Here is a 24,762-nt window from a genome sequence, read left to right as displayed (position 1 = left end):
TGAAATGCTTATACCTTGGTGAGGGTGTAGTGGACATGCAGTGTACCATCTTTGTTCTTTCTGTGCTGAGTACTGTAGTGGGTTGTCTTTTGCTGTGGTGTTGAGATCAGGGTTTCTGCACACCAATTTCTTACCTGTACTGGAGACAAAGTTTTATGACTGTTCGAATTGCTTCCACTTCCATGTCATCAGGCCGGGTGGCCAAGAAGGTTGCGTATTCACAAGGGTCTGCAGGATCGGCGTGGCACAAGAAAAGACCATTTAGGTACAGAGGTATGGCCCAAGTGACCAATACAGTGAGGCAGAAACACTTAGAAAGAGAGGCCCAGTGATACCTTGTGAGAGATGAACAAAGAGAAGATTGGTGACAAGGAGAGAGACCTGGGAGAGGCAGTGATAAGGGGAGAAATGGAGACACTGAGGAGTAAGAGAAGCAGTCGTAAGAAATGAACAGAAGTAGGCTACTTGGCCCTTGACCTCACTCTGGCATTCAATGATCATGGCTGATCCAATCATGACCTTAACATCACTTCCGCCATATCCACTGATGTCCTTGCAGAACATCTGTAAGTTAATGTATGAAGTGATTTCACCTTCACAGCTCAGTATCTCAGTGGAAAAAAATATCTTCTTCACATCCATCTTAAAAGGGACCAAGTATTCTGAAACCGTGTCTCCTCGATCCAGATATCTGCATGCGAGGAAGCATCTTCTAATCCTGCTCAGAATCTTTACTGTTTTAATACGATAGCTCATTCTTAAAAATGTTAATTAGTAAAGGCCCAACCCCCTTAACCTCTCTGCACTGCCTCTAATACAAGTATGTCCTTAAACCTAAATTCTATGCAAAACTCCAGGTATAGTCTTTACTTTAATATATCCCATTGCAATAAAGACCAATATTTCATTAACCTTTCAAATTATTTGCTGTGGCCTACATGCCAACCTCACATTTTGCTACATTATACTTCACCTGCCAATATTTGTGCATTTATGTAACCTTTACAGATTCTTTGCATCTTCTTCATAACCTACCAACCACCTATCCTTTGTATCACTAACAAAAAAAGGCTCCAGGACACCCAGCTCTTTATCCAAATCATTGATACAGGTTGCAAACAGATGAAGCTTCAATACCAATCACTGTGGTATCTGATGAGTTACAGATTGAAAATCCAAAATATGAACTATTTATCCTGACTTTCTGTTTTCAGTGAATGGCCACTCCCCTATCTATGTCAAAATATTACCTATGAACTCCTAATGCTCTTGTGCAATTAGCTTTTATAGGGCACCTTATAGAATGCTTTCTGGAAAACAAACACATCTAAATGGGTATACCCCGTTACAGTTTTCTGTGTGTGACAGGGTCCTGGATTACCCCTATGAACTGTGCTTTTGAAAAGAGAGAGAGAGAGAGATAGTTGTTCAACACCAGACACCTTGTTATTAAGAGAGAGAGAGGCGAAGACTGCTTTGAGATGGTGTTATGGTTTCTCTGCAGCATGTTTACACTTTTCAAGGACACTGGCAGCTTCTAAGTTCTTATAGAGAGAGAAGGCAGGAGCTACTTGATGGATAGCTGGTGTTCAGCACGGTGAGATAAATAGAAGGTCAGCTGATAGACAGACAGACACATGGTTTTGGACACTGGATGATCTTTGTTGTGCCCACAGAAAAGTGGGTTTCCCGAGGATCGATCAGGAGGGTTGATCAGTGGCTCTCACAGTGTGGAAAAGGTGTGACCGGTGGGGAGTTATTAGTGTGTCCAACCCTTGCCTGGGTTGATAACTCCAACACAGAAGATAGTCTCCTTCTTGTGGTCACATTAGGTGACTTTAAAGGAAGAGAAGAGGGAAGAGGAAGGCTTGAAACAGAAGAAACCTAGTGACAAAGAGGTCACTGTTTGGACTCCTTCTCTCTAAGTAGCCCGTAAGGGTGAGTTTGAGTTCCATTCGAATATGAAGGTGTGACTGTAACATAGTTAATCCACAAGAGTGGGTTCTCTGGTGAGGGGAGTACCTTTGTGAATACCACTTGTGTGTTACCCTTGTTTGGGTGTGGTAGTTCACTGAAGAAAGGCACCCCTGTAGCAAATCACTGCTAGAGTTATTTCGTATGTTGTGGAACTGGATAAATGGCTATCACGTTGTGTGTTGGGGTTGATTCCCTTGAAGAGGGTCCCCTTAGTGATAAGCTACTGTTGGTGATAATCCATAGGTGGATTCTGTTTGAGTATCCTGTGACCACCACTTTGGAATGACCCATAGCTGAATTTGGGTGTGGTACCACTTGTGCTGAAAGGATATTCGTTGAAGTTCACTGTCGGTGATATTTCGTGTCTGGAGTGGAACAACTTCGGAGATAAAACCTACTACTATTGTTATTTTGCATTGCTGTCATGGAATCTGTGGAATATCAATGTAATTGCCTTCTCTCAACATTTACCCTGGATTACAAATCTCTCTATCATTACTCAACGAAATACCACGAACTGAACTGAACTTTATTCATCACCGTAAGACTGTATCCATTTACCCCTAGGCTTGAAGAAGCTTGGTTTCTATATTTCCACACTTATATACATATAATCTCTGCTAACCTGTCTGATATATCTGAACTTATATGACTGTATTGTGTAGTTACTAATAAATAGTATTAGTTAATAGCAATACCAGATTCCAAAGTGTTTTCCATTTCTGCTGGTTCTTTAACCGGTCACGGGTTACGTGACATGTAGTAAACATGTCAAATAGGAATTTCATTGCTTTATTAATTGTCTTATAATTTTTATAAAACAGATTCTTGCATTTTCTTAATGACAGATGTTAAGATAATTAGCCAATAGCTTCCCTTTTTTTCATGAATAACTGCATCACATTTTCAATATTCCATTCGTCTGGGATCTCTCCAGAATCCAAGGATTCTTTGCAGGTTACAACAAACATTTTCGATGAATTCTGCAGCCACTTTCTTTCAGATCCTAGGGTGAAGCCAATAAGTCTTCAAGTCCAGGAGATTTGTTCATCTTTAGTCCACTAGTTTGGCTTATAATGATAGACATTGTTTTAAGTTCTTGATTCTCTATTACATTTGGAATGTTTCTAGTGTCTTCTACAGTGAAGAATGATCTATGTCATTATTTAGAATCTCTATTTCCCGTTGTTGAATCCCCAGTTTCATCATCCTTTTCATCTTCCAGTGGAGGTTTCCACTTTGTATTATTTTCTTGTTTACTCTCATATGGTTACCTTTTCTTTTATTATAATATTTTTATTCATCATTTTCTTGTTCCCAAAAGGTTCCCAATTCTCTGCCCACTGTTAGTCTTTGCAACATTTGATGCATTTTCAATCTGATACAATCTGTAACATCTTTATTTAGCCACAAAAGCTTCTTATATAACCTTACACACTGCTAAAAGATATCTGACATAAAAATCTGTATCAGGTGATCTACTCTCTTGCTCTTCAATTTATTGTCCCAGTCCACTTTAAATATTTTGCCTTTTTACCTGTTGGAATTGGTTATTCTTTCTGTTTGAATAAAGTACTAACTAGATTAATGAGTTTTTAGGAAGACTGAAATTGTAGTTTTGCTAACCTATAACTTGTATTTCTAGTTTGTATTTTTCACAATATATGGTGCTGGACTCCACCTATTGGTAGCGAAATGGTATAACAGTTACATGACGGTTTATCCTTCTCATTTTTTCATTAGCTAAGTGTTAAACATGTTATACCTGTGTGTACTTGCAGTAGGCTCTCGCTTATCTTAGGAATTTTCCTTACTCATTATAAAAGTGTCTGTTTCTGCAAAAATCATCTTAGTTCTTAGTTGCCTTTGTTCTTTAGTTTAATGTGTTCTGTGCCTGTTTCTTTATTCGTACTTTCAATAAACCATTGTGAAGCAACACATTTTCAACTCTATCTTGGACTCCTAAATGAACCTATGGATTGGAAATCACTAAATTCATAATAATTACCCCTATTTAAATTCGTGACTCCTGTTTTAGATCCTGATATCTTATTAAACTGAACTTCACATTTTTTACTGTGCTCTGATCTCATATTCCTAGGGTTGCTTTACTATGATTTCATTCCTTAATTTGTGGCGATTGAGAAGACAGCAGTAGACAGAGGAAGAATGATGGTGATTTGAGATTCATGGGAAAAAGAGGTAAATGTAACATAGGGAAAAATAAGGGAGAGGCATGGGGAGAGGTGGTGATTTGGGAGGAGAGAGAGAGAGAGAGAGAGAGAGCAAGAAATGGGCGGTGATATGGAGAGTGATAGATGCAATGAGAAAGGTAAGGCCATAAAGAGAGTTGGAAGCGATGGGCAGCCAAAAGGAGGGATTCACATGGTGCCAGAGATCAAGAATTAAAGAAAGAACACTGTAATGCAGCAAGAAAGGTCATGTTATAGAGAGGTACTGGCACAGATGTTATGCCTTTGGAGATTCAGTGGTGGAAAAAAAAATCAAATGTAGATGTAACTTGTAGACATCCTTCAGAACACTCTATTTAAGGAAACGATTTAAAATTCAGAATTAATCTTTATCACCTAAATTATTGCTCAATCCATAATAAAATACCAAGTGATACAAATGATCGGTGTATCCATGGGAGCATTACTAAAATGCAGCTCTGCATAATTGGATGACTATAAAATCAAAAGTATTAGAGAGTATTTTCTTTGCCTTTACGTCAATAATGCGTGCTTATCTTGATGACATTATACAGAGTTCATGCTATTATATGTATTCGTATTGATATATATTGTACATGTGATGTGCTGTGCATTGTCTTGGGTGGGGAAGCATCTCAAATGGAACTTGTGGTTCTTTTCCTCCTGTGTTTCTGGATGTTGCCATAGTTATTTCAGAAGCAATACCCCAAAGACAAATAACTCTCAGTTTCTCAGAGGTTGTTGTATGTAAAATGTTTGCCACAGTGTTGGTGTATCCATAGGAGTTTTATTTTTGGATGCTTTAAGGTCAAGAAATATATTAATTTAAGGCAAATCTTCCTTGTATTCTTTGAAAGACATTTCGCACACAACAACAAAAGAAATGTCAGTTTAAAAGAGAGGTAAGTATTGGTCAGGGCTCTGAGAAGAATGTTTGTTTAGATTCTTTAACAGCGGGAGGACAGAAGTGAACTCTTTCAGCATGTAATCAAATTGACGATACTTCTGATTGTGTGCCTCCCTCTCATACCATTGTGAAATATCATCTTAGATCATGTACTCCAAACTAGATTTTGAGCTGAAACCTGTTATTCGATTCAGAGGTGACAGTGGCCTCTGCATTGTTAAGCCAGTACTTGTGGGTATAGAGGTAACTGATTTAGAATATCCCTCTTTAAATATTACCATACTAACACTAGTCAAACCCTTTTTTTTTCACAACTTCATCTTTTCATGGACAATCTTCAATTTTCCTTTATCTCTTTATACTTACTGTTTTCTGGAGGCTTCACATTCTTCATTTCTTTTTCTGCATGGAACTGATTAAGCAAATAAATACTGTCAATAATTTCAGGCCTTGAAATGCTTCCTTATCTGTTTACTTCACCTTTGTCAGTTCTTGTAATTTGTACTTTTGTCATAAATTCTATTGTATTTCTTTATTTTTCAGTAAATGTCTGCAAGGAAATGAATCTCAAGGTAACATATGGTACGTAATTTGATAATAGGTTTACTATGAACATTGAAATCTGTCCCAGTAAGAACCGGACACAGAAAGCTACTGATACATTTTGTCAGTAAAAAGTCCCAAGTTGCAGCATTGGTAAAATCTTTGTTATATCTTGGGTGGAATGTTAACAAGAATGTGACTTTTAGAATACTTTTCGTGAAGTAATAGAATCATATTATTTATTCATTCATTTACAGGACGTGGGCATCACCAGCTATGCCAGCATTTGTTGCCCATCCCTAGATGCCCCTCAGACGGTGGCGATGAGCTGCCTTCCTGAACTGCTGCAGTCCCTGAGGTGTAGGTACATCCACAGTGCCGTTAGCACAGTAAAGGTGTTTGTGCGTTGACTAAAAGTCATCCAGTCACACTAATTCCTTGTACTTCTCCCCACATTCCCATCAACTCTCCCACCTTCTACCACACACCAATATACTAGGGGCACATTACAGTAGCTAATTAACTTAGCAGCTGCACGTGGTTGGGGTGTGGGGGGAAATTGGAGCACCCAGAGGAGAACCACATGGTCACAGGGAGCATGTACAAACTTCATGCAGACAGCACCAGGTTGAACTTGGGCTCCTGGAGCTGAGAGGCAGAGTCTGTACTAATTGTGCCACTGGGCCTTCTTTCAATTTGACAATTAAATATGAGTTTGCACTGAGTCAATCGATGAGGTGGGAAGAAAGAAAGTGTGTCCGTGGTGAGCGCCTAGCCATTATCGTCAGTGTGAAACGCTTCCTACAATACATTGGGACTGCAGCAACTTGTATGGGGAGACCAGGAATTCACTTCAGGCATTAGACTCCTGAGACGGCAGTGATTTTATTTGAGGAAATACGTTTGGCCAAGCATACAAAATGCATTTTTTCTTCTCTCAGCTAAAATGCAGAGCCTGAGTATTCACTCAGCTTCAGCCCTCGAGCCTCTCACCCAGGCAGAAGTACGCTAGCCACCAGACCGCAGATGCTGGAAGCTGCAGCAATAAACCCACAGCTGGAGGAACTCAGCCAGTCAAGCAGCACTTGTGGGGTGGGGTGGGTGGGGGAGAGGAATTGTCAGCATTTCAGGTTGAAACCCGCAGACCCAAACGTGAATTATTATCGAATGTCTCATATAATGGCACCGAGAACCTTTACTTGAGTCAGGATACAGTAACTACCTGCACAGATTAATGTTCGTTAAAGTGATGGGGAGAGTTACAGGCTGTGGCAATGTGAGCTGATAATTACAGCTGCTGTGTTCACTGATAGCACTGAGAGTACCCTGAACTCGATGGGTATTGAGTTTGCAGGACTGGCTCTGTGCCACACTATCCAGTGGAGCTTTACTTCGCACTGTATCTGTCTATCCAGAAGACACTTAAATGTAGCGGATACTGTTTCACTCTAGGTATCCACTGGTCCCATGTACATAGAAATACGTTTCTCACTGTCTGTCAATCCAGTGATACTCTGTATATAGGACTGTATGCCACACTGCTCATTTACCAGTGGTACACCTGTATACAGATTGCTGTCTTTCAACCTATCTGCTTAAAAGGTGCTCAAATAGAACCCTGTATTTGAGATTGAATCTGTGTATTTCTGATAACTGTGTATATATTTCTATCTTTGTGTTTATGCGTGAGTCCAGCCTTCGATTTTGTCATGGGCAGAACCCTTGAACATTGACCTTTTCTGACGTGAGGAGAAATGTGATAGTGTGAGTCCACAGTGCATTTAACTCTACCATTATCTATCTCAAGAGGTCAAGATGAAATGGTTGAGAGATTATGTATTTACCAGTAATACTCGGTCAGTACCCTGCACTTGAGCAAGTGATGTTCTCAGATCCTCTTCGTTAACGTGAAGAAATTCGTCCACTCCACTGTGAATGAGGAAGCACTTGAATCCTGGGATGCCAGCTTCAATCATAGGGCGCAGTGCAAACTGAGAAGCAAATGGATAGTTTAACAGCGGCAATCAGTGCTTTTGGAAGTGGTTAATCAGTGTAGCTCTATTTAAACTCTGGTTCTGAGTATCACTGCCCATTCCTCCTTTTGCACTAGTTTAGGATTTCACACCCTAGAGTGATTCAGTTGACTTGCCTGAAGGCAAAACAGCCTGAAATATCGATTGGCATATTGTCAGGTTTCTCACCAGTGGTGACCACTGAGTTAGAACGGGATAAAATCATTTCAACCGGAAGTTCTGTAAATGGGTGATGTTTTCCTTGGACTCTAGGGCCCTCTCTTCCATCCATCTATCTCCCACCAACCACCACTCTTGCTCAGACTGTCTTTCTTAAGGAGTCCTGATTGGAGAAATGGCCAGAAGAATGGCAAGTCAACTCTTGAACAGCTGGAGGGTACATATCAGATGTGCCGTGTGCCAAGCATGTGCTGAGTGCTTCTATGATCTGCACTCTATCATGTAATATCCCCGCTGTGGGAAGACGTTTCTGACAATTTTGCTACTTTGGTATTGATAGGTCTCCAATGAGCTGACCACCTTGTGTTGTACTTCATTACCACACTTCTCAATACACCTAATGACACAAATTAACAGGTTACAACTCAGAAGGGAATCTGTCCTGTGGTGCTGTTAAGATCCATCCTGCTGACTCACCACTTCCTAACTGTGTGACACACTGACAATCCAAGGGAAAAATGAGACTGCTCAGTTAATAATGAATATAGAATTATTTTGATGAGGTTCACCTGATTGCCTGGCACAACACCTCCCCAGAAACCAGTATCAACAAAACACTTGTCTCTGGCAGCGTGGAGTTTAGTCTGGAAATGTTCTAGTGTAGTTGTTGGAGGAATGCTGTTCCTGCTCACAACATGAAAGCACGAAGTTAGAACATTACATTACATGGTACACATGATAATAGAACATTACACATAATTATCCATTGGAGAAGCCAATCAGTGTACACAATGATATTTACATTAATATCCTATTACTTCCATAACCTTCACTCCAATCCAAGCTAAGCGATGAAGGCTCACCGTGGTAACTTGCACATTTGAATTCAGTTTACAAAATAAATTTTGGATTAAAAAGTTACAAGTGACAGCAGGGAGAATGAAATATTGGATTGTCATAATTGCCCAGCTGCCTTTATGGGCTTGCTTCACAGAGGGGGAGCTGCCTTTCTTACTTAGTTTGATCGACATGTCAATTCAGCAATCCAGGAACGTTCAACTACTTCCAGCAAGATATCCAACAGCAACAAAATTGAAAATTCATTTCTACTTTGACCCAGATTTTGTGGGTGAAATTTGTGCCATCATCTTTTTACTCAACTTTGTCCACCCAGCACCAGCCTTGCCATTTCACATGTTGATATAAGAACATAAGAAATAGGAGCAGGAGTTGGCCATCTGGCCTGTCGAGCCTGTTCCGTCATTCAATAAGATCATGGCTGATCTGGCCATGGACTCATCTCCACCTACCCGCATTTACTCCATAATCCTTAATTCCACTATTATGCAAAAATATATCCAAACTTGTCTTAAATATATTTACTGAGGAAGCCTGCACAGCTTCACAGGGCAAAGAATTCCACAGGTACACCATACTCTGGGAAAAGCAGTTCCTACACATCTCCGTCCTAAGTCTACTCCCGCGAATCTCAAGGCTATGTCCCTAGTTCTAGTCTCACCTACCAGTGGAAACAAATTTCCTCCCTCTATCTTATCTATCCCTTTCATAATTTTATATGTTTCTCTAAGATCTCCTCTCATTCTTCTGAATTCCAGTGAGTACAGTCCCAGGCGACTCAATCAGAATACTTGCTCATCTGATGCAATTTCAGACCTTTGCGAGCTGCAGTTGACGAACTGGTACTTTGTGAAGCTATCACTGCATCACTTCTAGGTGATGTTGATTGTCTTCAAGCAAAGGAACCCATTCCACAACTTCATAAAAGAGGGACAAAGACATGGCAGAGCCCTTGTATTCTGGATGTTACAATGCAAGATATAGTAGATATGGGAGATAACTTCCACTCCACCAGCATCCCAATCAGTACTTCAAGATACATCAGTGGCATGTAGTGACTGCTGAGGACGGTACCCGGGGTGTTGTACCCATGACCCTCATACACTTTTTTAAAAAGTTCAAGAATCTCACCCTCAGGGTCGAGATCAGAATCAACAAATCTCCTATCCCTGCAACCGCATCTTTAGACTCACCCTGTTGCTACTTTATGCACACGCTAATGACAATCAATTGGAGCTCTGACGTATCATGCAACTGTTCTCCACGTAGGGTAAAAGCTAATGAGAAATCCAGAACGAAGTGACATGTCAAGGAACATGAGCAACCGAGCTCTAAACATACTCGGGCATTACAAGGTGCTGGGGTGGTGCCAGGGGTCGGGGGGCGGTCACCCTCACTGACACGGAAATGCAGACTGTTTTACTTAGGTACCTGTACAGCTTTTGTTGACTGACATCTTATTCCCCTTGCAGTGAGGCAGGAGTCACATCACAGTAAACACAAGAAATTCTGCCGATGCTGGAAATCCAAAGCAACACATAGAAAATGCTAGTGGAACCCAGCAGGTCAGGCAGCATCTGGGGAAATGAACAAACATTTCGGGCCGAGACCTTTCTTCAGGACTGGAAAGGAAGAGAGAAGACACCAGAGTAAAGAGGTGGGGGGAGGGAAAGGAGGCTAGCTAGAAAGAGATAGGTGAAGTCAGTATGTTATTATGTGTGTACATAATAGAGCTTCAGTTCCCAGTGTGCAATGCCAGAGCTGGAACTGGGAGCACGCTCTAGGGTGTGGAACTAGAAGCGTTCATGACTGTAATGTCTTGTGAATAAATGTGTTCGTTTTTTACTCACCTAAGTTTGTCTTTGTTAAAGAACAAACGTAACAACAAGGTAGGTAGGAAAAGTAAAGGGCTGGTGATGAAAGGGGAGGAGAGTGGACCATAGGAGAAAGGGAAGGAGGAGGGGACCCAAGGGAAAGTGATAGATAAGAGGTAAGAGCCCAGAAGAAGAGGGGAGGGGAAGGGAATTCTTTTACTGGAAGGAGAAATCGATATTCACGCCGTCAGGTTGGAGGCTACTCAGAGAGGCTTTGCTCCTCCACCCTGAGGGTGGCTTCATCATGGCACTAGAGGAACCATGGACCAACGTGTCAACATGGGAATGGGGATTGGAATTAAAATGTTTGTCCACTAAGAAGTTCCTTTTTTGGCAGATGGATGCTTGATGAAGTGGTTCCCGAATTTACAATGCAAGCTCAGCCTGTTACAACATGGCTCTGGATTCCATTGTTCAAGACTGCTTTGAGGAAGTGAGGTCCTTGGCAATCCATCCTTCAGCAGGTTATTAGGATTATAATTCTGGGTGATGCGAAGAAACAATACAATGCAAATCTATTCCTTGTACCAGGATATCACTATTGATGATTTCATTATGATAGCTCCACCAAAGTTCTTGTCCATCACCAGAGTCTTCTCTCTCATAGCATCAGAGTGCAGTCTGAAGTTAGGCCACCTGTGTTCAGGGCTGCCAAGATTATCCTGTGAGCTCTCTGTAATTTCCTTTACTGCAAGAAGCCAAACTCAAGGTTGGCTGGGGATATTGAGAGAAAATGTACAGAAAGATAAGAAGAAGAAGACTCATAGGTATCTGTTAGGACAATTAGGTTGCTTATGAGCCTTAGCTCTCGATTGGTTATATAACCTATAGTTTACAATAACGTCTTCACAATAATGTATTTATTAGCCAAGCTGTAGCAAATGTTGAGCTGATCAGAGACACAAGGAAAGTAGCATGGTAACTGTTCATTTATATTCTCATGGATGCAGGGTCTACAAACAGGTCAGCTTTTAATAATTAGAACCCAATCATCCATTAGTAGGTACCTTCTCCCACTGTAGTGCTCATGATGAAGGTGGTACCGTAGTGACATTTGTTAGGAGCTCCAGATGGGATTGTGGGGGAAATGAACAATGAGATAGTTTAAATGAGTGGTCAGGCAGAAGGGACATTTTTCTGTGTTCTATCTGGCAATGACTCTATGATCCCAGCAGCTGGCAGCATTGTCACAGCATTTTCACTAGCATCTCATTGACTGCCACTGACTGCATTGGCTCAGCTGGCCATGAGTAAAGATGGGTTGAGGGGAATTAGGCTCCTCCCAGAGAGAGCTTTGTGAAAAAATGTTATAATTTGAAAGCCTTGATTTCATACAGCTAAGTGCATATATATAATTATAAGTATTAAGAATTATCTGCCAGTCTTAAGACATTGCAGAAGTTCAGACATAAACATAAGGCACTAGAGAGCAGATGTTGAACAGGATATAAGGCTGCAAGGACCTGAACATTGCAGCAACACACTGTTGACTTTCTGGGGTGGTGTGGTGGTTAGCACAACACTTTAGAGTACAGACGACCCGGGTTCAACTCCTCTCACTGCAAACTGTAAGGAGTTTGTACCTTCTACCCATGACTGCATGAGTTTCCACCCACAGTCCAAAGATGTACCAGTTGGTAGGTTAGTTGGTCATTGTAAATTGCCCTGTGATTAGGCCAGGATGAAATCAAGAGCACTCCACCCTGTAACCAGTTGTCTACCACAGTAACTTACAATGTGGGTTCTAACACAGTAACAAACTATGTGATTTGGGTAGGTTTCAATGATTAGGAACTAGTTTAATAATAACAACTACTAGAACTCATGCAATCTAACACATTGTGGGCTCAGGTAGTCGTGTATAAATTCAACACAACCACATACTGTTATGATGATGCACAAATTTGATATTCTAAACTTGGGATATTGTTATTTTAAGCAAATCAGAATGCCTCAGCTCCTTACAGTGGCATGTCAATAAGAGTTGTTATTCCTCCGGCTGCCGCTGCCCTCGTTGCTGTCCAATAACCTTCCCAATCTGTACGTCCAGGTTCGTTGACATGGACATGACTATCTACCACACCGGGCATCACCACCAGATCTCCAGCATCTAGGATCTACAATGAGAGAATAATTGACAGAGATTCAACCTGGCAAACAACACAAAGGAATTGTAAAATTCGTTATTAATCACTGGCTCACCTCAACCCAAAGAAAGCATCTTGAAAAGTACCACATTTGTTGGATGCTTTGGGAGTGTTTGGACAAGGTTAAGCCTGGGACAAATGCATTGTGTACTCTTCACTTTAGTTTATGGGATCTGGACAATCCAGCACACATTGATGGGAAGAAATTGTCTCTGTATTTCCATATTATTATAGCAACAAACATTTTGCAATATTTGAAACTCTCCTTCAGAGAAGCACCAGGATGGCAGGATGAGCCCAAAAGCTCCCACACCCATTTCAAGCAGGCAAAAAAAGTTACACTTAAATGCATCTCCAATCCCCCGCTGGCTTTCCTGTACATCTCAGTGGCAGAATCAGATCAGCCTTAACAAAAGTAAACTCTTGAAAACTAGTCATTTACCACCGGAAAGCAACCACCCTGATGGAATCCCTGGACGGGTTCTGAAACAATGTGCCAATTAGATGGCCATTGTCTTCCTTAACACTGTCACCTTCTCACTTCAATAACTCATTTTTCCCATCTGCCTCAAGGAAACCGATACCACTCCATTTCCCAAGAAGTTAAGGTGCCCCGTCTCAGTAAGTCTAACATCAACCAGAATGTACTGCTTCAATGGAATGGTAATGACCCTTGTCTCCAGCTCCCTCCCAGATAATCTAGCCCCCCCCCCCCCCATAATTTGTATACAGGAAAAATAGATCTACAGGGATGCCATCGCCCTCCGGATCACATTGACAATAAGAACGTGTATATCAGGATGTTATTCACTGATTAAAACTCAGCCTTTAACACCATAATACCTAATAAGATCATCACTAATCTCTTGGAACTTGGCCTTGGGGGTCCCCATATGTAAATGACTTCTAGACTTTCTGACTAGCAGACCTCATTCGGTTGGAACTGGTATTAACCTTTCTCTACCTTTAGCTTCAACATTCATAACTTCCTGAAGATTCGGCTTGTCGGCAATGAACTTCTACAGATAGGCCATAGAAATCATCCTGATAAGGGAGCTGCTGTCTATAGAGAGCGGTACATATAGCCCAGTGCCTCACAAGTTCGTCATTTCCTTCCATTCTGCCCACCTCCATAATGCACTGCATCATGAAGGCTAGTAGTATTGGCAAGAAGACCTTGCCACCCTACCCATTCCCTTTTCTGTTTTCTACCTTCGAGAAGAAGGTGCACCAACATGAAAGTCTGGGCAACCAGACTCAAGAGCAGCTTCTTCCCCGTTGCTCTCAGACTTCTGAGCCAATCAGCTCTTTTACACCCCTTTCTTATTGGTGCTGCCACGGTCTCAAAACCTTAATTCCACTTCTTCCATTATTGGCACTTGAGCATTTCTTTTCACAACTTCAGCTTGAACTTCTGAGTACCATCCTGTTGCTTTGACACTGTACTTATTGTGTTTACTCTGAACGTTATGTGGGAAAGGAATTTTATTGCACCCTGGTGTACGTGAAATTAAACTGATCTTGGATAGAGGCCATTGTGTGTTCATTAGTTTGTGATGCTGGATTTGATTTAGAATTGGACAGTGCTATTCACCATATGACTAGATTGGACAATTAATATGAGGCCATAGCCAGTTGATTAGATGATTAATATGACATCATAACCAATTTACTAGATTGGACAATTAATATGAGGTCATAGCCAGTTGACTAGATTGGGCAATTAATATGACATCATAGTCAGTTGACTAGATTGGACAATTAATATGACATCATAGCCAGTTGACTAGATTGGACAATTAATATGGCATCACAGCCAGTTGACTAGATTGCACGATTAGCATTTTGGTCAGTATACAGAAGAACATTATTCTAAGTTATTATAAATAATGTTATTCTTTCGTTATTTATGCTGAAGCTGCATGGAAGTATTTAGTGTCGTAGAATGCTCTTACCTCCCTAGGTAACAAAAAGATAACAAAGCGAGGAATGAGCAGATGTTTAGACGATTTAAACACCAGGCCAGATGAATTGAAGAGTCAATAAAGACCAGAGGCGAGGGTCGGACCAGTTCTGCTCACTGCTCCACAACGTTTACTCTGCTCTTTGCTGCAGTGAGACCGAGACTGTGTTCCAGCTGCTCCAGGCCTCATGTCTGACGACTCACTTTTGTTCTAAATGCTATTTGCTTGCTTTGTCTGCACGATTTGTATTTTTTTTTCCTCTGTGCACATTATGAGTTTGATGGGTTTTATTAAATGGGTTCTTTTGGGTTTCTTGTTTTGTGGCTGAAGGTTGTATAATGTAGACTGATAATAAATGCACTTTAACTTTATTTTAAAGACAGCTGCAAAGTGCCACTTTAGTGCCACTGGGAAATATAACTACTTTTTCACCATCTGTGGCGAAATCTCAAATAAACACTGTGGTATTTAGAAACAAAATGGTTAAAATAATTGTAGGATGGCAAAAGCAGCAATCTGGAAATGTCAAGAATCTCAGAAACTAAAGACAAGAATTGAAATTAATATAAAAAAGAACAGAGCAATGTATTGAATGTATGTGAAGAAATGTATAGACATTGTCTTATGAAATGACCAGCAGTAGTGACCCTGGAGACTAACCACTGATGAAGAAAATGTTGATTCAGGGATTTAGAGAAGAACTCACTAAGATCAAACCCTGGCCAACTCATCAAGAGAGGGTAATATCTGAAAACAAGTTTTGAGTCTTGAAAGTTGTGAAAGTGTCTGAAGTGTTTGTAACTAAGAGTTGTGAAACTAAGGAGTCTTGTAGCTATGTTGTGAATCTGCCTGAATTTTGATTAATAAATGAAGTAAGGTTGCCAGGCAAAGGCAATATCCAATGCTGTATTTAATTAGCAACAACCATAACTTAGCTGAAACGATCTGAAAACTCACTGAAACCCCAGTCACATGGAAGTGGCAGAACGACTCGCCTTTGTCAACCACAAAACCCAATTTGAAGAAACTGTCCGCCCACCTTTGCAAAGGAAAGGCCCATTGATAACCCACACAGAGTGTGCAATAATCCAGTGAGGCTGCAGAGACTGCAGATGCTGTAATCTGGATCAGGAACCAAACTGCAGGAGAAACTCAATGGGTCCAGACCCTGCAACAGCAGGGCTGAGAATGAAAGGGAAGATAGCCAGTTTTCTTTTAATGTGGGGATGGATAAAAAGAAACAAAAGAAAATGAGAGCAAAGGCTATTGCTTGGGTCCAACGACTCTCCCTCCTGATGGGAAACATTGCCTGTCTCTGTGCCTCCAGGGTATTTTCTGTCCAAGGAAGCAGGCTAGGCTACCTCATTAAATTTTTTAAGGCACAGTTAGATAGATTTTTGCATAGTAGGGGAACTAAGAGTTATGGGGTTAAAGTGGGTAGTTAGAACTGTGTCTACGGCCAGATCAGCTGTGATCTTATTGAATGACAGAACAGGTCTGGTGAACAGATAGCTTACACCTGCTCCTATTTCTTTTGTTCTTACATTCCATCACTGCTGCCTGACCTGTTGAGTTCCTCCAGTAGTTTATGTTTTGGTGCAGGTTTCAGCATCAGCGGTCTCTGTATCCTCAGCCACCTGTGTAGGTCTGCACTATGACTACATCAACATACTGTTATTAGATGGCTTAAGTTATTGATAAGTCAGTGAGCTAATGCCTTTCCTAAAGTGCTAATGACAAAAAGACAAATACTAGACCCACTTACTAAGCAAGGAACGAAGTGGATAAAGTAAGAATAAAAAGTTCAGTATTTAGTAACATCAGTCTATATCTTAATGGATTTTTGTTCTTGATTACTGTTCATGGAGTAGTTGTTGGGTATGTCAGATGAAGTTCTCACTGTACTATTGCAATGTTGCATTGTCTTTCTGATACCCTTGGTCAAGGCATTACCCATGAAACACCACCTGCAGGAAGTTCTGGAGGGGTCCTTGCAGGAGATATCGATGCATCACATATTATGTCTTCTTCTCATACTTTGCTGGTAACTTTCATTATCTCTCATAGACTCCGATAGCCAGTTTACAAAAATAACATTATTCAAAGACCCAGCCTAGCTTTCCTCTTGGACAGATACTGCAAGGTTTGTTCACTTGATCTGTAAACTGGACGATTGCTGGGAATAAATTAACTAACTCAGCAAATATGGACTTCATTCGGTTAAGCAATATCTGTTGGTCACTTCACCTATGCAGACGGTGGGATTCTCTCACTAAATCTCTGCCCTTCCAGCTCTTTCATAGAATCATCGAAATCTACAGCACATTGCAGGCCCTTTGGGTTGCAATGTTATGCCGACCATGTACCTACTCTAGAAACCAGAATTTCCCTAACGCATAGCCCTCTACTTTTCTAACTCCATGTACCTATCTAAAGTCTCTTAAAGGACCCTATTGTATCAGCAAATGGTGCACCAAAGAGCTGATCTGTTTTATGACCCTGTGACTGAGGGAACAGTTGGATACAGGAGTCATACAGGAAAATAGTAGATCAGCCACAATCTTGACAAAGAATGGAACCAGCTCACAGGCTCAAATGGCTCATCACTGTTCCCATCTCTCAAATTATTTTAGAATCAGAATTAGGTTTAATATCACCAGCTTGTAGTGTGAAATTTCAAACAAGAGAAAATCTGCAGATGCTGGAAATCCAAGCAACACACACAAAACACTGGAGGAACTCAGCAGGCCAAGCAGCATCTATGGAAAAGAGTACAGTTGGCGTTTCAGGCTGTTACGTACCCCATAACTGGGTTGCCAAACCAGCAGAAATGGATCACTCAGTTGGAGTCTGGATTACTAGAACTAAGAAAGTTTTATTAAAGAAACAAGCAACACAGTACTCTAATCAAAAGGATAATGAATGCAACAGTTCAGCAATGATAAACACACATGTACACAGAATTAAGATAACAGGATCAATCAAGCTCTATCGTTGTCTAGGGGTAAATGACCAGTTTCAAAGTGACGCAAAGTTCAGTTCAATTTAGTTCAGTTCAGTTTGCAGTAATCACTGCCGTGAGAGATGAACAGTGTGGGGGGAAGGAGAGAGAGAGAAAAACGAATGAATATTCAAAACAGCTTCCACACACAGACCTTCGCAGTCAGCTTTCGGGCGAGTCCTTTGTGATGTCATCTGAGGTCACCGACCGTGATCCCTCCGTTTCCAGATACGATCGTTTCTCTGCGGTGAACCTGGCACCCAGGCAAGGGTGGACACACACCAGGTTCCCGCCGATCGTGCCTTTCCACCCTGTGCGTCTATGGCTTGTCCTGCGACCAGCCGTCCAAAAACTTCCCACCAACTTGTGGGAGACGCACCGCTTCCAGGGGTCTCCTTACCTCGGGGTGTCGTGTGTGTCCTGCCTTAGCGAACCTGTCCCTTTTTATCCCCCTGCTGGGGTATCACCTGTCCATCACTTCAAACAGTTCAGGGTTCAAAGGGGGAGCCGATCTTGACAGCTCTCCTTCCATTACTCTCTCCCGTCCCTTCATTAACATCTCCAAATGCTGCTCCATTGTTTTCCTTATCTCTCTCTCTCCTGAAGACAGGTGGCAGACCAACTGCTGATCCCACTGGTGCCAGTACAGGACAGCTAACATCTTAATCTATGTGTATTCTTCTCACAAGGCCGAGACCCTTCATCAGGCTGGGTGAAAGGGTTCAGCCCGAGCTGTTGACTGTACTCTTTTCCATTGATGCTGCCTGGCCTGCTGAGTTCCTCCAACATTTTGTGTGCATTGTATCGTAAAATTTGTTGTTTTTGCAGTGCAATGCAATACATAATAATAGAAAAAACCTATGAATTACTGTAAGTACATATATATATATAATAGTTAAATTAATAAATAGTACAAAAATAGAAATAAAAAAGTAGTGAGGTAGTGTTCAATGTCCATTCAGAAATTGGATGGCAGAGGGGAAGAAGCTATTCCAGAATCACTGAATGTGTGCCTTCAAGCTCCAGTACCTCCTTCCTGATGGTAGCGATGTGAATATGACATTGGGTGATGGGGTCCTTAATGATGGATGCTGTCTATTGGAGGCATTGCAGCTTGAAGATGTCCTGGATACTACAGAGTCTAGTGCCCATGACGGAGATGATGTAGTATACAACTCTCTGTAGCTCATTTCAATCCTGTGCAATGCCACCCCACCCCCTCCACTCCCCCACACCAGACAGTGATGCAGCCAGTTAGAATGCTCTCCATGGTACATCTGTAGGAATTTGCAAGTGAGTTTGGTGACATACCAAATCTCCTCAAACCCCTAATGAAATATAGCCACTGTATTACCTTCTTTGTAGTTGCATCGCTATGTTAGGTCCATGATAAATCCTCAGAGCTGTTGACACCCAGGAACTTGAAATCGCTCACTCTTTCCACTTCTGATCCCTCTATAAGGACCGGTGTTCCAAGTTTCAGATCATGTATAACACTGTATGAAATATTTGGTTTATTGTCAGCACAAAATGCCTGTTTCTGTGCTGCATCTCTTTATGACAGCTGTCTCAAATCAGGTTGAGGTTACTATCATATGGACAATGGTACTGCCAAAAACCTGCCTGCAGCAGAATCACAGGCAATTACGTTCAGGGAACTCAGAAAATATCAATCATATATAAGTTATACATTAATTATACAAGGCAGTGAAGAGAAAAAAGACTGTGCAAAATCAGGCTTTATTACAACCAACACAATCATGGTAGGGTAAGAGGTGGTCAATAGTACTCTGTTGTTGAGGTAGGATTAGGATTGTGCAGATCCCCACAAGACCCTGAAAATAAAGGAAATTTCCTGGACATGATGTTTTGTGACATCAGGCTTCTGTACCTCTGCCTTACGGCAGCAGTGAGATGAGGGCATGACCCAGATGGTAGATAGGTGCTGCCTATTAATGCCAGATGCTGTCAGTGGTGGGGAATACTGTGCCTGTGCTGGACTGGGCCCTGTTGACTACTCTCTGCAGCTTCTTGTGTTTCTGTGCATTGGAGTTACCACACCAAGGCATGACACAGCCAGTCGGGATAGTTCCAACAGTGCACCCGCAGAAGCCTGCTCGAGTAGCTTGTTATTTTTGTTCTTCTCTGCATCTTGTAGCACATCAGGTGGCAATCTTGCTGTTTCTTTAATATTTATTTGTTTTTTATGAGGCAAAGTTGCTAGTTCAATGCTTAACCCACCTTTGGTTGAAATGTGCAAGAAGCTGGCCAGATTGGAACCTACAACCACTCGCCTTGAAGTCCAGTGTGGGTGCCACTACACCACTGGCCAGTGAAGACTATTTTGTGACATGCGAAAACCTCCATAAGCTTCTTAGTACATCTTCTTTATGATTGCATCTACGTGCTGAACCCAGAGCTGGTCATCCAAGATGTTACCACCCAGAAATTTGAAGTTGCTAACTCTCTTCACCTATGAACTACCAATGAGAAATGGTAGGTGGTCCCCTGATGCTATTGTGGAATGTTTTGGAATATTTATTATATAAAAGTGACTGCATGAAGGTCAGTTTGAGTTGTTGGAATGATATTGGAACACTGTTTTGAGAGGTGAGAAAATAATTAACCCAATTGAAAATATCACTGAGAAACTTAAAGTGAACTCCCTGACTCACAAATTGTGTGGTAAAATTAAAATATTTTGCATGTAAAAGCAATGTTTGTCATAGCATTCTTGTCAAATTATGGCTGTTATAGACCCTAGAGCAGTTGGAGATGGCAAAGGGCTGTCAGAGGTGGAGGCAGGAAAAGGGAGGAAGGAAGCAGAAAGTTACAATGCACCAGCCATGTGGCCAGTTGGGAAATGTACCTCTTCTGTCCCCTACTGGGAGATAGATAGATAGATACTTCATTGATCCCAAAGGAAATTACAGTGTCACAGTAGCATTACAAGTGCACAAATATACAAATATTAGAAGAGAAATAATAAATAATAAAAAATAAGTTACCTCAAACAGCCTAACAGGAGGGTATCATCACTTCCGCAGTTATAGGTTGACTCATTATAGAGTCTAATGGCCAAGGGTAAGAATGACATCATGTAGCGCTCTTTGGAGCAACACAGTTGGCTTAATCTATTACTAAAAGTGCTCCTCTGTTCAGCCAAGGTGGCATGCGGAGGGTGAGAAACATTGTCCAGAATTGCCAGGATTTTCCAGAGGGTCCTTTGTTCTACCACAGCCTCCAGTGTGTCCAGTTTGACTCCTATAACAGAGCCAGCCTTTCTAATCAGTTTATTGAGCCTGTTGGCATCACCCAGGTTGACGCCATTGCCCCAGCACACCACCACATAGGAGACTGTACAGTACTGGCAACAACAGACTGGTAAAACATGTGAAGGAGAGGCCTGCATACTCCAAATGACAATGAGATCGCATCATCATTCTTCCCTGGCAGAGTCTGATGTGGATCATGTAGAGCTAGACTTCAGAAAAAGACTGAAATAAAAGAAATACTCCAGATGTTAGAAACCTAAAGTAGAAGCAGAAAGTGCTGGAAGCACTCAGCTGCTCAGGCAACATCAGTGGAACAAGAAACAGACCTAGTGTTCCAGGTGTTGATCTTTCTGCTCAGAATACTGGAAAAAGCAGGTGCTTGGTACAATGCAGAGTCAACAGAAAGCACATGGATTGTGGAGGGACTGGAGGCTCTGGCCCGACCTTTGTTTGTCTTAGTGTTTGGATTCCATCATCTCTAGAACAGAGAGAATGTGCTGCCCAACTCTGCACCTGTGGAGCCCAAGTCATGCGAAGCCAGCTGACTGAGGTTGATACTTCCACTAAGGCCAGAACAGTTTCCGTGAGACCCATATCCTGCTGCAGAATGACAAAGTGCAGCAATGAAGTTGAAAGAGCTCCCAAATAGTAGCTACCATACTCTGGACTCCTCAATTGAAGGAGTATTGTGAATTCTCAACCGCCGGTGGCCTGCTTTCCAACTGATCAGTGATTGGTGAAAGAGGTGCCCTGCAATGGAGTGACTGGAATCATGGACCAGAGTCAAGTGGGCCTTGGCCTTCTGCTTGCTGAGCCATCAGTTAACCAGGTTAACCAAACACATCAACCAACGCTGTACTGGTACAGTTTGAGGTGGTCTTTCCTGAGGGTAGGAGCCCTCAAGTTTGACCAAACCACTGCCATGTGGATTACATTCAGTATAAGGGAAAGATTACTTTAGGATGGTGGGCATGTGGCCAAGTGGTTAAGGCATTTGACTAGCTACCTGAAGGTCGTGAGTTCGAGCCCCAGCTGAGGGAACGTGTTGTGTCCTTGAGCAAGGCACTTAATCACACATTGCTCTGCCACGACACTGGTGCCAAACTGTATGGGTCCTAATGCCCTTCCCTTGGACAACATTGGTGTCGTGGAGAGGGGAGACTTGCAGCATGGGCAACTGCTGGTCTTCCATACAAACTTGCCCAGGCCTGCGCCCTGGAGAGTGAAGACTTTCCAGGCGCAGATCCATGGTCTCACAAGGCTAACGGATGCCTTTGCTTTAGAATGAGCATTAAGGATAAGCATCAGGGTTACTAATGTAATTATTTGTAAAAGCTGTTTATTGTGTCAAATAATCATGGATAGTGTTGTGGAAAGTGGCAGTGCAGCTAAGTCTAATGAGATATTTCTCTAAGACACCTGAAGTTTTGATTGAGCTCCCAGGTGCGAATCATCCACCAAGAACTCATACCTATTCTCTGTTCCTCTTCCTCCTTCTTTGCTTGCAATTCCCATGTGTAGTTTATGTTAGGTGCTGTTGATGACTGCAGCAAATCACATCATCTACCATGGACTTCACTTGCCTATCCCTTTTCTGCCTCCTTTCTTCCCTCTTCTTTGCTCCCTTCCTTCCCTCCTCTGATATCTCATTTCTTCCCCCCCCCCCCAATTTTCTATCCTTCCTTATTTCAGTTCTTCCATCTCTTCCTTGTTACAGTTCTTCTGTCCTTTTCATGCTTCAGTGTCCCATTCCTTCCTTACTATGGTTGCCCGTCCTTAGTGGACGACAAAGTGCACTAAGGTGAATTCTGCGGAGTAACTGGAAAAATTGTCGGTGAAACTTGACAAGATGTTTAGGGTTTTCTCTTCTCAAAGTGACGTAGGAAGTCAGTTTCTAAAAGAGAAAGCTAAACAATTATGTGATCGCATTTGTAATCCACACTAATAATTTCTTTACCCTTTTTAAATTGCTCATTGTTAGCAAATTGGTGTGTGAACCAGCAAAATGGTTTCAGTTTCTTCAATAAGCCATAGGAAGCAATTTGGTTGGTAATCAGGATCTTAATCATCCTCGGGTAAGTCATTTTTAGCACTTAAGCATTTACCAATGTGAAGCAAAGAGGAGTTAAATGGAAAGTCAGACCTTACTCTAAAAAGATTTGAGAGAGAGTGAGGGATAAACTTAGCATGATTGATGTAGATTTGACATCCCTCTCACTGGAGTGCCCAAATTCAGGAACCACAGTCTCAAAATAAGGAGTTGAACATTTACAAAGCGGATAGATTCAGTTCTTCGCCCTTCTGCCCATTTGCGCTCCATATTGCCCTATTCCCTACATATTGATGTGTCTATTAAAAAGCTACTTGATTACCACTATCATCTCTGCTTCCACTATCATCCTGGCAGGACTTTCCAGGCATGAACACACCCCCTTTAAACTTTACCACTGTAGTCGCGCTGATACGCAATGAGCAAAAGCAACACACTGAGTCGAGCAGGGTCTGTTTGAACTGTTTACTGTTTCAATCCGCACGCGCTTAAGTGCCTGCTGCCAGCATCCCCCGCTTTTTGCGGGGCGGAAGTGACGTCGGCTTCAGGGCTGAAGTCTGCCCTGCACTCAGAGCCCTCTCGGTTGCTGCTGGCTGTGGACTGGCCCGTGACTGCTGGAGCCGGTTCGCTTGCTGTATGGGCGAGCCGTCACATGAACGCCCCCAGAACTGGCGATAGGAGGTGCAGAGTCTGCAGCCTGCACACTGTCAGTTCTTTTAGGTGGCCGGCCTCATCGTCATGGGGGTGGAACCACAACTGGGGGCTTATGGTCTAGATGCGCCGGTTTGAGACGGTCAATGGTAAAAGTCTCTTCATGACCGCCGATGTCGAGAACACAGGTTGTCCCATTATGGTGCACCACCTTGTGGGGTCCTTCGTATGGTCGCTGCAGGGGTGGTCTGCGTGTGCCTTGGCCAACGACAACATACTAGCTCTGTTGTAGGTCCTTGGGCACGAAAGAGGGTGTTGTTCTGTGGACCGCCGTAGGTGTGTCCTCCTGGCCATGGGGTGCTGGGAACTGAGAGCAGGGCACCGTAAACCAGTTCAGCCGATGATGCGGCCAGGTCCTCTTTGGGTGCCATGCAGATGCCAAGCAGCACCCAGGGGAGTTCATCAACCCAGTCTGGGCTCGGAGGCGTGCCATCAGGGCTGACTTCAAGTACCTGTGGAAACGTTCCACCAGGCCATTGGACTGCGGGTGGTAAGCGGTCATTCAGTGGAGCTGGGTTCCAAGGAGTTGTGCCAGTGCAGACCACAAAGCCGATGTGAACTGCACATCCCTCTCTGAAGTGACGTGGGCTGGGAGTCCGAACCGTGCCACCCAGGTGGTAATCAGGGTTCTGGCACATGCCTCCGTGGCCATGTCGGCGAGTGGGATATCTTCCGGCCACCTCGTGAACCTGTCCACCATGGTGAACAGGTATCTCGCTCCTCTCGAAACCGGCAGTGGGCCGACGATGTCCACGTGGACATGTTCAAACCTTACCAGCGGAACAAGTGCTACACATGCCCTTACACTTCCTCCCTTACCACCATTCAGGGCCCCAAACAGTTCTTCCAGGTGAGGCGACACTTCATCTGTGAGTTGGCTGGGGTGATATACTGCGTCCGGTGCTCCCGATGTGGCCTTTTATATATTGGCGAGACCCGACGCAGACTGGGAGACCGTCTTGCTGAACATCTATGCTCTGTCCGCCAGAGAAAGCAGGATCTCCCAGTGGCCACACATTTTAATTCCACATCCCATTCCCATTCTGACAT

The 24,762-nt window shown here is 42.6% G+C and overlaps 1 protein-coding gene across 2 annotated transcripts in view; it reads right to left on the bottom strand.

Annotated features, from left to right (window-relative positions):
- Positions 1-24,762, bottom strand: part of LOC140195973 (allantoinase, mitochondrial) — a 41,271-nt gene that overhangs the window by 11,955 nt on the left and 4,554 nt on the right. For both annotated transcript variants that reach the window (XM_072254658.1, XM_072254659.1), the window contains exons 2-6: positions 12,530-12,681; positions 8,402-8,516; positions 7,485-7,631; positions 5,464-5,509; positions 135-228 (exon numbers count right to left, since the gene is read on the bottom strand). In XM_072254658.1, coding sequence (XP_072110759.1) covers positions 135-228; positions 5,464-5,509; positions 7,485-7,631; positions 8,402-8,516; positions 12,530-12,681 — 554 coding nt within the window. The remainder of the gene's footprint in view (positions 1-134; positions 229-5,463; positions 5,510-7,484; positions 7,632-8,401; positions 8,517-12,529; positions 12,682-24,762) is intronic.

This window comes from Mobula birostris, chromosome 4, assembly GCF_030028105.1.
Source record: "Mobula birostris isolate sMobBir1 chromosome 4, sMobBir1.hap1, whole genome shotgun sequence".
Lineage (NCBI taxonomy): Eukaryota > Metazoa > Chordata > Chondrichthyes > Myliobatiformes > Myliobatidae > Mobula > Mobula birostris.
This window is presented reverse-complemented; position numbering and strand designations above follow the sequence as displayed.